At 42.7% G+C, this 12,644-nt stretch overlaps 2 protein-coding genes across 2 annotated transcripts; both read right to left on the bottom strand.

Moving 5' to 3' along the window:
• Window positions 1–1,927: 1,927 nt before the first annotated feature.
• hoxa2b (homeobox A2b) lies at window positions 1,928–4,079 on the bottom strand. The gene is made up of 2 exons (XM_085801995.1): window positions 3,351–4,079; window positions 1,928–2,887 (listed from the first exon to the last, which is right to left on the bottom strand). The coding sequence occupies exons 1-2, from the start codon at window positions 3,742–3,744 to the stop codon at window positions 2,220–2,222; spliced, it is 1,062 nt and encodes a 353-aa protein (XP_085658121.1). The 5' UTR covers window positions 3,745–4,079; the 3' UTR covers window positions 1,928–2,219.
• Window positions 4,080–10,302: 6,223 nt separating this feature from the next.
• hoxa9b (homeobox A9b) lies at window positions 10,303–12,080 on the bottom strand. The gene is made up of 2 exons (XM_085801994.1): window positions 11,156–12,080; window positions 10,303–10,590 (listed from the first exon to the last, which is right to left on the bottom strand). Exons 1-2 carry the CDS (start codon window positions 11,679–11,681, stop codon window positions 10,352–10,354), a joined length of 765 nt encoding a protein of 254 aa, XP_085658120.1. The 5' UTR covers window positions 11,682–12,080; the 3' UTR covers window positions 10,303–10,351.
• Between the last annotated feature and the right edge of the window lie 564 nt (window positions 12,081–12,644).

Here is a 12,644-nt window from a genome sequence, read left to right as displayed (position 1 = left end):
CACAAACCCGCTGCAGTCATTCAAACCCTGACCCCCTCCTGACCTGGCAGTAGTTCCTCCCAGTTTGGAGAGGAGAGGAGAGCCAGCTTGACCTTTGACCCATGTGTGTGTGCACGTGCATGTGTGTGTGTGTGTGTGTGTGTGTGTGTGTGTGGAGGGAGGGATCTGCTAGCACAGTGTTGTATCTGGTTTCCCATAGCTAAAGCTTCATCTAGCCGAGTGGCCGGTCATCTCACAAGCTCCTCCCTTTGAATCATGGCTTCCCCTTTCATGATCACATTCGTTAGGTTTGTGATGTGCTCACTGTTGCATTGCTCAGACCCGGCAGAGTCACTTGTGTGTGTTCAGCCAAATATCATAAAGAAAATGCATGGTTTAATCCACACTGAGGATGAAGTATGAAGAATCTGAGTGTAGAAAGTCAGATGCAACAGGTGTCTGCTTTATTTTCTGCTCCTATGGAAACAGGGAACATATAAGTACCGAGACTTAAACAAGTTTCAGAATGATAAACATATTGGGAGATGTGTTTGTGTTTAGTTTGGACCTGCCATGGTGCCACTGGGTGGCCTTAATATTACTATATATAGGCCTACTGTAGATAGCTCAGTGGCTGCAGCAGCAAACCAAATCTGACTGCCTCCGTGCCTCCTGGGATTTCTGCAATTAGCCTACTCAATCGTTGTTTTCAAATTGTGCACAGTTGGCCATCACTTAAAACCACATCTCAGTAGGAATCGCAGTTCACCACCTCGCCTCACCTTTTAATTATTGCTACGAGGCTCCGAGCCCAACCGCACCGTCCTGAGAGCAGCAGGATGAGCACACAGATACATGAATCCCATCGCCTGCAGAATAATTGATCGGTGTGATTGTGGAGCTTATTGCTAGTCCTGGAAACAGTTAATGGCCTCAGCTTTTCATCAGGATTAATCTCTAAACATTTAATAATACTGTGGTAATTAAGAATGCAAGACCATGGCTGTTGCACTGTGGCAAAAGCTTTTCTATGTGTGCACCATGGAGCCGAGGCTCAACTGGTCGCTGGTGAATTCCCTCAGCATTGAAGAGGATGGAGAACGATGTCGTCCAGTCCACATTAACATATATTTACTTTCATCAACATTCAATTTACATGGAAATAATAAATACATTTTGCATTTGAACTGCAGTCTGCCCATGCTCCATTTTTGCCACCGTACAAAAACCAAGTTAAATCATTATTTCTCTATTTCTCTCCATATAAAATGATAAATGTTTAGGTGCTATGAATTTAGCCGGAATAAGTCTAAATTATATTTTTAAGAGAAAGTTTTGAAGAGCACAATGGCAAAATGGCGCGTTTCTGAATTCAAACAGATTGTGTTACATTGCGGACCGGGCCATAAACAAGCACCCTCAGCGCTGTGAGTTTTATAGGCAATAAAATTTAATTTGAGAGCCAAGAAAAGTCGTAGCTTTTGGCCTGAGACTCCTAACAGTCAGTTTTCACTGCTAATTTTCTTTCTCTGGGCTTTAACATGCAGAGGTGATGAATCTCTTAATGTTTTTTTTCTATTATAACAGCAGGGACCAGGTCACAACCACAAATAATATCTCCACCCATATAAATTAAAAAGATAGGGTAATAATGCAATGCAAATGTAAACGATATCACTGATATTTCTTCCATTTTATTTGTATTTTATAGAGCTGTGGTCAGGACTTGGCTGACTGTTTTTTGGGGAAAGTCTGCGATTATAAAATCAACAGTGTTTTTTATAGCAGGGTGGGAACACGAATATAACCAGGGGTTGGCTTTTTTTTCTTCATTAAATCCTTATTTGAATACTGAGGAAAAACTTAACATAACATTTTTTTTTCTTTTAAAACATATAAGATATACCCATCTCTCCAAACCTGTGAAATAAGACAATAGCGCATCTGATTCCAACCAATGCAAAGTTTTATTTCAAAGAAAATATTCTGCTCAGTTATAGTCGAAATCCATATAAAAATAAATGTGAAATGTCCTCTATTGCAGCCTAATGGAATAAACAGTCCATGTAGGCAAAATAGTAGCTCTGTCGTTTTTGTTGTTGTTGTTGTTTTTTTCCGTTTTAACTTACCTTGGTTGTGAGATCTATTAAATATTTCCCCGCTCACGCTGGAGCTGAGCAGCTACACTGAACACAAGAGTCTGAATGAGAATTAAAAAAAAAAAAAAAAAAGCAAATATTTCAGTAACTCAGGTTCTGCAGGTCGATTGTTGTGAGAGTTTCAGAGAAGAGGTCAAACGTCTCGGATGATAAAGGCAGAGGACTCTGCGTTGAATCTGAGAAACTCGGTGAGAAAGAGGAGGAGGATGAGAAAACGTGGAAATCCTGCAAAGAGACGTCCAGGCTCGGGGAATTATCATTGTCCGGGCCTATTGTTGACACGCAGATTGGAACAGTGGGAGCCGGGTTTGGAAAATGTTTCGGATTTTTCTCATTGCTGCTCAAAGGCGTAACAGTATCCCCATTGTTCCCGTTGTGACACTGCTGTGAAGTCAAGGTATTTTGGTGGAAATACCTCTCCCTCTCCCTCTCGTCCGCCGCCTGCTCCAGCTCGTCTTCCTCCGGCCCGTCGTCCTCCCCGCACGCGTATTTCCCCTCGCTGTCCCGGTTCTCCTTGCAGTGGGTCTGCCTCTTGTGTTTCATCCTCCTGTTCTGAAACCACACTTTCACCTGCTTCTCCGTTAAATCCAGCAGAGCCGCTATCTCCACCCGCCTCGGTCTGCACAGGTATTTGTTAAAATGAAACTCCTTCTCCAGCTCCAGAAGTTGGGTGTTGGTGTAGGCAGTCCTCAGCCTCCTGGATGATGATCCTCCACCGCCAACACCATCCTCTGGGATCTCTGGTGAACCTAGAAAAATAAACCAAAGATTATCATAATATACATTTTTAATAAAACGAAGGCTGGTGGTCAAAAATATAAAACAGCAACACAGTTGGAAAAGAGGCTCTGTGGGGTGAAACTTGTGGCAAGCAAGCACCAGGACTGGGAAGATTTATGGGCCCCAGGCAGAATATGATGGGTCTGCGTGGACAGGACAGGACGGAGGGTGAAGATTAATGAACATGCCAGCTGCCGGCCCGTGTAAGAATAATCTATCACTCTCCATTACTGTCGGGCATTAACACTCTTACACTGCATCACAAGTCAGTGCGTTACTTGATGAGATTAAGCATGCTTAAATCAAAACCCTATAGTGGCTCAAAGGGACGCCCACGTCGCGCAAGGCCCGGAGATGCAGCTCCTTTGCAGAGGGGGATCCTCAGACAATGAGGAGCCTTCTTCATGGAGGTTATTAATCATCGTGTCTTGCCTTGGGGGGAGAAGTAGAGTGGCGAGGAGTCAGTCGGTGTCGCAGAAGTCGCAGAGGAAGCAGCGGCAGCAGCGGCGGTGGAGGTCTGGCTCCTCTTGATGCTTTTCTTCTCCTTCATCCACGGGTACTCCGGGGGAAGGGATGCGGTCTGCAGCGGGCTGCAGCCTGTCAGAGCCTGCTTTGAGCGGCTGTGCCGTGGGTGGATACCCGGGCTGAGGCCGGGGATGGTCTGCTCAAAAGGAGGAGGAATCAGTGTCGAGTGTGAAAGCGCCGAGCTCTTGATTGATGAACTTTGAAATGCATCACCGACAGGGTTAGTGAGAGATGTCAGGCACTCAGCGAGCGACGGCTGGCTGTTGATAAAACCACTTTCTCGCCCAAATTCGTAATTCATCTCCTCCTTCTTGTCCCGGAGAGCCGCTGGTGTCAGAGAGGCCAGAAATAATAATGATAACGACAATAATGATAATAATTAATTAGCAGTTTAATTTCATAAACTACTAAACTGAATATAGTCGGAGACCTCTGTGCCATAAACTATTGCTTTCATGAGGACATGGTCGGAATTAGACCGTGCTGCTTGTCACATGATTGCATCTGCCCAATGACAATTTGGGGTTTTTATCAAAAGAAGCCACTGTCCCCTGTGATTGAACGAAAAACTCGGAGGGGTAACGCCTCATTCCGGGGGTAGGGGTTGCTTTATTTACACGTTTTTTTTTTTAGGTCAGTTTCTTCACCACTATACCCCCCCTTACCCCCACCCACCCCTTTCCGAAAATGCAACCAAGTCATGCCTTCTTTTGCGCGTCCGCGTGGTCTGAGGAGCCGAGCGGGCACGCGCAAATGAGTTCATATGTGTTTGTATGTGCACGCGAGTAACCTAATGTGTGTTTATTTCGAGCACGCGGGTCACACTACAAATCATTTCCACGGTCACATTTGTGTCTCATAAAGTCCCCGCGCGGCCTCAGTCGTTATCAGCGCCGAGGCGTTAATCTGGAGACTTTCTTCAAGGTTTTTTTTTTCTACTGCCTGCAGAGAAAAGCTGCACCAGACATCCACCAACATGTCCACCCTTCCCCCAACACACACACACACACACACACACACACACACACACACACACACACACACACACACACACACACACACACCAGAGAGAAAGAGATGTATTTTTTATCTCAATTGAGCAATTTTGCCTTTATCAGATTCTGTCATTTTACATCGAAGATCCCTAACAGATTATGATACTGTACATCACGTTATAGTTTAAGTCTGTGTGGTGCATATTATAATTTGCTGATGAAAAAAACAGACAATATTTTGTGTGTTTGTGAAAGACAGCAGTTGGGTTATTTAAGGGGCATCTGTCATATTTTTCTTTTCTTTTTTTTTACAGTTTACAGCTCCCTGTCCCACATCCCATTTCATTTATTTTATTTCACCAAGGCTATAGGGATAATATTGACCTAAGCCATCATCCATACACTCCAGCATTATTGGTTACAACATAGCAGAGAGCAGACATGATTTGCCACTGTAGTGTGAAGCAGAGGAAAGGCTGTTTATTGCTCAGGCTCTAAACAAAGAGCCCTGGTAGCCTGTGTGTGATCAATCTTTCTCGCCAAAAGGTCTGACAGCTCCCTGCCCTAAGAACACATTTAAACCATCTAACACTCCCTTAGATCATATATGGCCAGGAAGAGGACAGACACTCTCTAGGTAGGCTTGTGGGAGAAGTTTTCAATTTAGAAATGTGGCAGATTTCTATAGAAGCAGGAACGAGACGCGCGGCCATTACGCACCAAGGTTTTTTTTTTTTTTTGCGCACTTGATAATCAAGCAGAAATCCCGCAACAAACAGAAAAAACGTCATTTTATAGCTTTTTTCGATTTGTTAAAAGGACTACCCAGGCACAGAAAACGAAAGAAGGGAGGAATGGACTTGGTTAGTGGTATAGAAACGAACGGAGCAGCTTTTACATAGGATCAATTGTTTGCTGAGGTGAGTGGGTGTTGGCATTCAGCAGAAATCCCATTCAGGCTCATACCTTTCTCTCTGTCTGGTACCCTGTGGACACAGCCTGTCTCTGGCCTGTTTCTGACTCTAACATATTGCATCTTAAAACAGATATAGCTTATATGAATGGATATATATTTGAATGTATATTTTGACTATTTTTTGTCTGTAAGGATGCACTTTGAATTGGACACAGGTCTTGTTTTGGAATAAGATCTGTCCTGTAACAATAGAATCTATGATTTCAAATGTGATTTAAAAACAAAAAATATCAATTGCTCCATCATGATGGAGGCGTACACATTAATTTAGCAATTGCATTTCAGTTTAATTGAACTTCGTTGGGTTGTAGGATCTGTGTAGCATTTCTCATAATTTCTGTGAATTATTATCCAAACTAACCACATTATTTTTCTTTTCATTCTCATTAAAATGTTGGGGATAAATTGTGGTTTATATCAACAGCATTTTTCTGCCAGAGCGCAAAGATTTAAATCGACGCAGGTGTAACAGGACAATGAACAAAGAGCCCACAGGAAAATAAATTATCCCTCCGCAGTGTTTGATTTACAGGAACCTAAACAGAGCATGCTGAGACATGAGCATATTTCACATTTCGTGTCGCAACACATTTTTGATTTATATCGCCTTCTTGGTCCGAGCTTCACAGACACGAAGCTGCGTTTTGCTGCTTGTTGTTGTCGAACGAATTCGCAGAGGAAGGGGAGATGGTGCGCGCGTGGATGAGCCGGGAGCACGAGCGGCTCGTTTCCCGTCTGTTGTGAAACAACAAGAGACATCTGGGAGGCAAGAAGGCCAGAACCCGAGAGGACTAAGGAACTGGCTTTAGTATTAATATTATTTAATCATTTACCATATAGTCTATATCTGCTGTGGAAGTGTTTTAGTTATTCTTTATGGATGCAAATGACTGAAAAAATAAACAATTGAACTGCCAAAAAAATGCTGTTTGTGATTTTTCAAAGTAAAAAAGGTGGTACTTTTTAATTTGAAACTTTTATGATACATGCAGGGATTAGTCTTGATTATTTTGAAATCATATTTGTCGAAATGATTGACAGCGTTTGTAAAAGTGTTTACTGCCTGTTGTCCCCGTCATTAACGCTGCAGTATATCATATATCACATCGTATTCTGCCTGTGGGAGGAAAAAATGCAACAGTACATTCAAGCCCAGTTGTAGACCTTCTGGAAAACACATTTGGCGTCGAGCCGTGTGTATGTGTGTTGCGCTGTATTGTGTGTGTGTGAGCGTGTGTGTGGGTCCTGGAAACAAAGCAAGATTTTCATGCAGTTTTATTTATACAGCCCCAATAATTCATTGGAAGATTTGACAGTTACTTCAGCCGCGTTATTGGCTCACAAATCAAACTGTTTTGCATGTCGACATGTGCAGAAAGATTGTACATGATGTAAAAAGAAAAGAAGGAGAAATAAATTCACTTATATGGTCATTGGACCTTTTTAAATGAAATGAAATAAAATTTGGGGGATGGCAGCAAAGGGAATAAATCAAGTTAATAAATGCAACTGTGGTTATTGATATTGAAATTAATCGTCTGTGTGCTCTACTTCCAAATAACACACCACCTACCTCTTCCATGAGACAAGCAGCCTCTCTGTCACTTTACTTCCTGTTTGATTCAAGTGTCTTTGCTCAGTTGTTCTGTGGGTAAAAACAACAACAAAAGTATAAATGTGAACGATTTGAAGCAAATTCTCAAACTGATGTGACATTGAAAGAAGAATAGGAATTCTGAACTGCATGTACCTGATATAGGAAGTCCAAACTCAGGGAGTACAAATATGTATTTTCCATTAATCTGCCGTGTCACTGGGAGCCTGCAGGTTTATCTAGTAGCAAGCACATATTTGGGGATTTATATGAAACAACAGACTATTGGCAATGAGGATGAGTGAATCAGACTCTTATGTGTTCATAACTTTACTCCCCTGAACTTCTCCTCCAGAGTTCACTTGTGGCCTCCTCTGTCAGCAGAGGTGTCATGAGGTTTGATGTATAGGGGTCACGAGAGGTCACGGCAAACAACATCCAAGCCGCTTTCTGTTTCTCTGCAGCATGGCTCCTCACACTCCCGTTTGCACGGAAGATACCCATCCGGAGATTCACAGGGGTGCAGCTGGAATGCCGTCCACATACGGCACAGTTTTCCATGCAGGGCCTTGAGAAACTTGAGCGAAGGAAACTTGAGCGAAGGTTTGCATCTGTATATGTAGATATCTGTCTTTCTGGAAAAATGGGAACATGCAGTTATCCTTTCGATCCTTACAGTTTCCTCCAGAAAAGGAATAAGAGAGTTAATGAGGTGCATGTGGGTGACCTTTGGGGGTTGAGGGAGGTAGAAAAGGGTGAGGTTGGGGGTGGGTGGAAGGGTGGGAGGGAGGGAGGGAGGGATTAGTGTGAAAGGGAAGCAGGAAGGGAGGGAAGGTTTTAGGTATCTTCAACTTCTCAGGTCCTCAAGTTCATGTGAGCCTGGGTGCTACTGAAGTGCAGTGTAATTCCTGGAAAAATGAGGGCACTCACCTGCATCTGATAGTATGTGTATGTGGTAGATCATAAGTCTGATTATGTCTTCACCTTAACCAAACAAGCAGTGGAGCCTTTTCACTGAGATTATATGCATGTACGTATTCACACGGTAGTTTATTAGTTAGTATTAGTTTAATCTTTGTTGGAAAACACATGTATATCTGTGCTGAAGTGTGTGATTACCACAGCTCTACATGTTTCTATAAACTCTTCCAAATGAAAAATTGGAGTCATTTGATTATTATTTCGTGCGTGTTTTTCACAGAAGGCAATAAAAAAAAGTGGCAGACTCCCTTGTAAAACAGTTTTATATGGATCTTTGAAGGGAAATTCATGCCACACTTAAACTATACTGTCAAGTGAAACAGAGCAGGTATGGCTGGATTAGATGCTCCATGACAAACAGGCCTGGGGGATAAGTGGTGCATGTCTGTAGCAGATGGGGAGTGGGAGTGGTGTTTTTTGTGTGCCGTGAACGCATCACGCAGTAACAGTAACAGTGTTCCTCAGATGAGCCGCTGCCTCCACCTGCTGGTGGTCGCAGCGCAGCAGCACGGGGCGCTGACTCCATCACCAGCTCACTGCTGCTCGTCCTGCTTTCAGCTCTTCTCTATTTCTATTCTTTTCTAACAACTCTATTTTTAACTTTTTTTTATATATAGGTTGATACATATTTTTGGCTTTATTTGGATGTTACTCCAATATTGTATAGTGTGCTCTCTCTCTCTCTCTCTCTGTGTGTGTGTGTGTGTGTGTGTGTGTGTGTGTGTGTGTGTGTGTGTGTGTGTGTGTGTGTGTGTGTGTGTGTGTGTGTGTGTGTGTGTGTGTGTGTGTTGCTGCGACCAAACAACAAACGGATGTCTGCACCGAGACAGTGTAATTGTTGCAGACTGTTGTAAAGTAATTAGACTTTTTAAGGCTTACCCATCTGCAGTCCTGTCATACACCCCCCATTCCTCCTGTGTGTGTGTGTGTGTGTGTGTGTGTGTGTGTTGCTCCAGGCCTATCTTAAGGCAGTATTACATATTTGACTCTTTGCCCGAGTATCATTTGAAATGCAGCTTTACTGCTGTCACTGAGCCTCTACATGCTCTGCTGTTTTCGCACCTTATAAACAGCTGAAGTTGTGATTGCGGTTTATTGCAAAAGGGCATCTCGTCTAGTTTTTCCCTGCGCAGTACAAGGCTGAGATTATCCCACGAAGAACTGTTAATATTGATGATGTGATTCATAAAATAACCGACTGCCAAATAAACTATAAATACACTTTTTGTGGGTCATTTGGTTTGTGTGTAAAATTGTTTGCATTGCTGCTTGTTATTAGTTTGCAATCAATAGCCTGGCTGCATTTATGGAAATGTGTGTTTTTTTGTTTTGTTTTGTTTTGTTTTTTAGATCCAGCGATTAGTCATATTTGTGACCATACCAAAAAAAAAAAAAAAAATCTTTATATTCAATATTTGGTGCAAATCCTTAAAAAAAACAGTGCCAATCAAATAAACACCCCCACTTATTTCCACAATAAAAAATATTGCCATCTATAATTATGCTGCAGCTCTCTGTGCCAAAACAGCATTTCTGAGAGAGAAAAATCTGGACAGGCCTTGGAAAGTTTTTGTGACTCGTTTTGGTTTGTTTGTGCAATAAAGCTGAATGGTTACAAACACGTAGTAAAATTTGTAGCTACATATTTTTTTCCCCTGCAGTATTAGTATCACATTCCCACATTCCTGTGTTTGTTTGTTTTCAGTTTAATTCATTTTCAGTGACAGTAGTTGAAATTCTAATCTTGTCCAAATAGTTCTGAAAAACCTTTAATTTGAAAAGATCAGTATATTACATAAGCTGAAACACTCTACATATTTTTGTTTAGATGTGTCAGGAGTGTGTTAATATTAAGAAAATTATTAAGACATAATTATTTTCTTGTGTGCTATAGAAACTACTCTTTATTTTGATGACGAGGTATTTTTTTTAAATGTGCACAGTGTTTTCACAAATGGGTCAAAACCTAGCGGTTAAAAAAACATCTAAAGTTGCAAATACAATAACTTAAACAATGCAAATAGGTAGCAGAAGGACATTCAGGTAGTCGAGGATCATTTCATGCAAATAACAAATGGCCTACAATTAATAACTATCTGTGTGCGCCAAACAACAACATCGAAATTCTGACGAGACACGTTCTCCTCTCACAAACATGAAACACTGGGAGGAAAAAACTAAACAAAAAGACATCCAGCATCGTTTCAACAACACAAACTTTACAGCAATAGGTGTAACAGCTCAGGAATATTTAAGATATACCCCCCTACCCCACCCAAGCCCACCCCAACCCCCCTTAACCCCCCCTCCCCTCCCCTCCCCTTCCTCGGGCTCTAAATCCCACCATCAGTTCAAAAACCAGTTAACTGTCTCTCCGCCGGTCTTTGTTTTCTTTCTTCATCTTCATCCTGCGGTTCTGAAACCAGATTTTCACCTGCCTCTCGGTCAAATTCAGGAGTCTCGCTATCTCGTATCTACGATCCCGGGGGAGGTACATGTTAAAGAGAAACTCCTTTTCCAGTTCGAGGATTTGGTGCTTTGTGTACGGACAACGCTTTTTTCTGGTGGGCTTCGCGTGAAGCCAGTTGGATGATGGGTTATCTGGAAACAAGGGAGTGGGGTGGGAGGGGGGGGGGGGGAGAAGAAGAGTTAATGTTCCCAAAGTGTAGTAGTATACTCAAAAATACAAGACTAGTCTGTTGGCTAAGTGTGTGTGTGTGTGTGTGTGTGTGTGTGTGTGTGTGTGTGTGTGTGTGTGTGTGTGTGTGTGTGTGTGTGTGTGTGGGAGAGAGGGAGGGAGGGAGGAGGAGGAGGAGGAGGAGGAGGAGGGGTACATGCTCTTCCTGGCAGGATCATCTATTTGTTAATTTTTGGTTCATTTTCACTTTGCACTGAGCAATGTGAGGATTGGACAGAAAAAATAACTCTGATCATGTGTTGTTATTGTACAGTGGAGTGGTCCATGACACCTTGAAGAAATGTGTATCTTGTTTTTGTTTTTTTTACTACTACTGTTCAACGACATTGGTTAGAACATGTTTACATACTAAACCAGACATGTGACATCCAAGATAATTCTTCTAAATCTTGAAGCAATTTTTATTCTGCAAATTCAGCCCATGGAGTGAGTGGAATAAAGAGTAAAAAAAAACGTCGCATTGCTTACTTGCATCTGCCTCCCTGCTCTCCTCTGCTGACGCTGACGGGCTGTCGGCCGTGCGCTTAGACGTGGCTGATGTGGTTTCGCAGGGAATCTCCGCAAGGGACGCTCCGTTTTCAATGTCAGACAAAAGAGGTGTGTGCGTCTCCAAAGTTGTACAATCAGCACTCCCAATCAGAGGCTCGGGTTTGATCTCATAATGCATGGCTGTCGATGGTAATCCCGTCAAACACAGGGACGCGGAGACCGGGTCCAACGCCCAGGAGCGCGTAAACATGCCATCGCTGTCCCCGCTCGTGTAATGGTGATGTATATAAGTCGGAGTGGCTGTGTTTGGAGGGTGGGCCGACATGGGACTCCAAGATCCGCCAAAAATAGAAGATTTCGCCTGCAAAGGACAAGACTCCGGTCCGCCATATTCGGTGAGCATCGCCTGCTCCACCCCTGCAGCTGATGAGTACCTCGGTGCCATATCTTCCTGCTCGGGAAGAACACGCGAGTCAACATAATAACTGGTTCCCAACATCGACATTGCATGAAAAAATGCAGAAGCAAAAAATATATATAACAATAATAATAACACCGACAACGTGTTATAGTCCTGCAATCTTTAGGAAAACCACATTCATTGCATGGTGTAATGTGCTGCTTTCCTGCACCAGCTTGGAGCTCAATGCGTCCAGTAAGTTGAACCTTGCCCAACACTGGATAGGGCGCCCCAAACACGTGACCGTGGGACAGAACAATAAATAATAAATCAGCCCGCTGCTCAACTAAATGGCCACCATTTTCCCCACCATATTTTAATAGCAAATCCCAGCGCCTTTATTGGGAAATATTTCGTTTTATAAGCAATAAACGTTCAGATTTTTTTTGTCAAGAGATCTTATGGTGGTGTAATCGAACATAGTTGTGATGGGGGAGGGAGGGGATGGGTGACGGGATGGGGTGGGCTGCATGGGGGGGGTAGTAGCCTAATACTACTTTAAAGCCTCCATTTGTGTAACAACCTCTTCACTTGTAAAAGAAAAAAAAAAGCATATTCATAAAAAAAAATGTAATGGGGATATTTATCCTCCAGAGTAATATAAAAACTTTATAATAATGTAATGACCTCATTCTACAAAACCAATTCTCTTTGGAGCTGTTAGGTGCAACATTTTCAAGAGTTTTTAAATAAGATAAAAGTATCAAAGATGCGTCTGAAGGACCTCTGGATTTTACACTATCTACACATATTAAGGGATGGTTTGGTTTCCAAGCTGCACGTTGCTGCAGCGTCTGCGGAGTTGTGGGTCCACTTTGAAGGCAATCTAAAACGGAAAGTGGGGTGAGGTTATTTGGGTGCTATATAACAGTCCCTTTTTATCACGGGCAATTGGGTTGTTTTTCTTCAGGTTACAACCTGGCTGTCTAAGCTAAATATCACCAATAAAGCTGCAGCCTTTGTGTCCTTTCTCTGGCGCAAGCAGACGCATCCGGCGTTTCCTACGGC

This window comes from Trachurus japonicus, chromosome 16, assembly GCF_045865225.1.
Source record: "Trachurus japonicus isolate A0001 chromosome 16, Traja_1.0".
NCBI classification, from domain to species: Eukaryota; Metazoa; Chordata; class Actinopteri; order Carangiformes; family Carangidae; genus Trachurus; species Trachurus japonicus.
Note: the sequence above shows the minus strand (reverse complement) of the source record. Positions and strands in the feature narration are given on the sequence as shown.

What these genes read in the sequence shown, in the direction of transcription:
- hoxa2b (XM_085801995.1), bottom strand. Translation starts at nt 3,744, where the DNA reads ATGAATTACGAATTTGGGCGAGAAAGTGGTTTTATCAACAGCCAGCCG. An exon ending in ACTCTACTTCTCCCCCCAAG is followed by an intron (nt 2,888 to 3,350) that starts GCAAGACACGAT and finishes TTATTTTTCTAG; the next exon opens with GTTCACCAGAGATCCCAGAG.
- hoxa9b (XM_085801994.1), bottom strand. Translation starts at nt 11,681, where the DNA reads ATGTCGATGTTGGGAACCAGTTATTATGTTGACTCGCGTGTTCTTCCC. An exon ending in GAGCAGGGAGGCAGATGCAA is followed by an intron (nt 10,591 to 11,155) that starts GTAAGCAATGCG and finishes CCTTGTTTCCAG; the next exon opens with ATAACCCATCATCCAACTGG.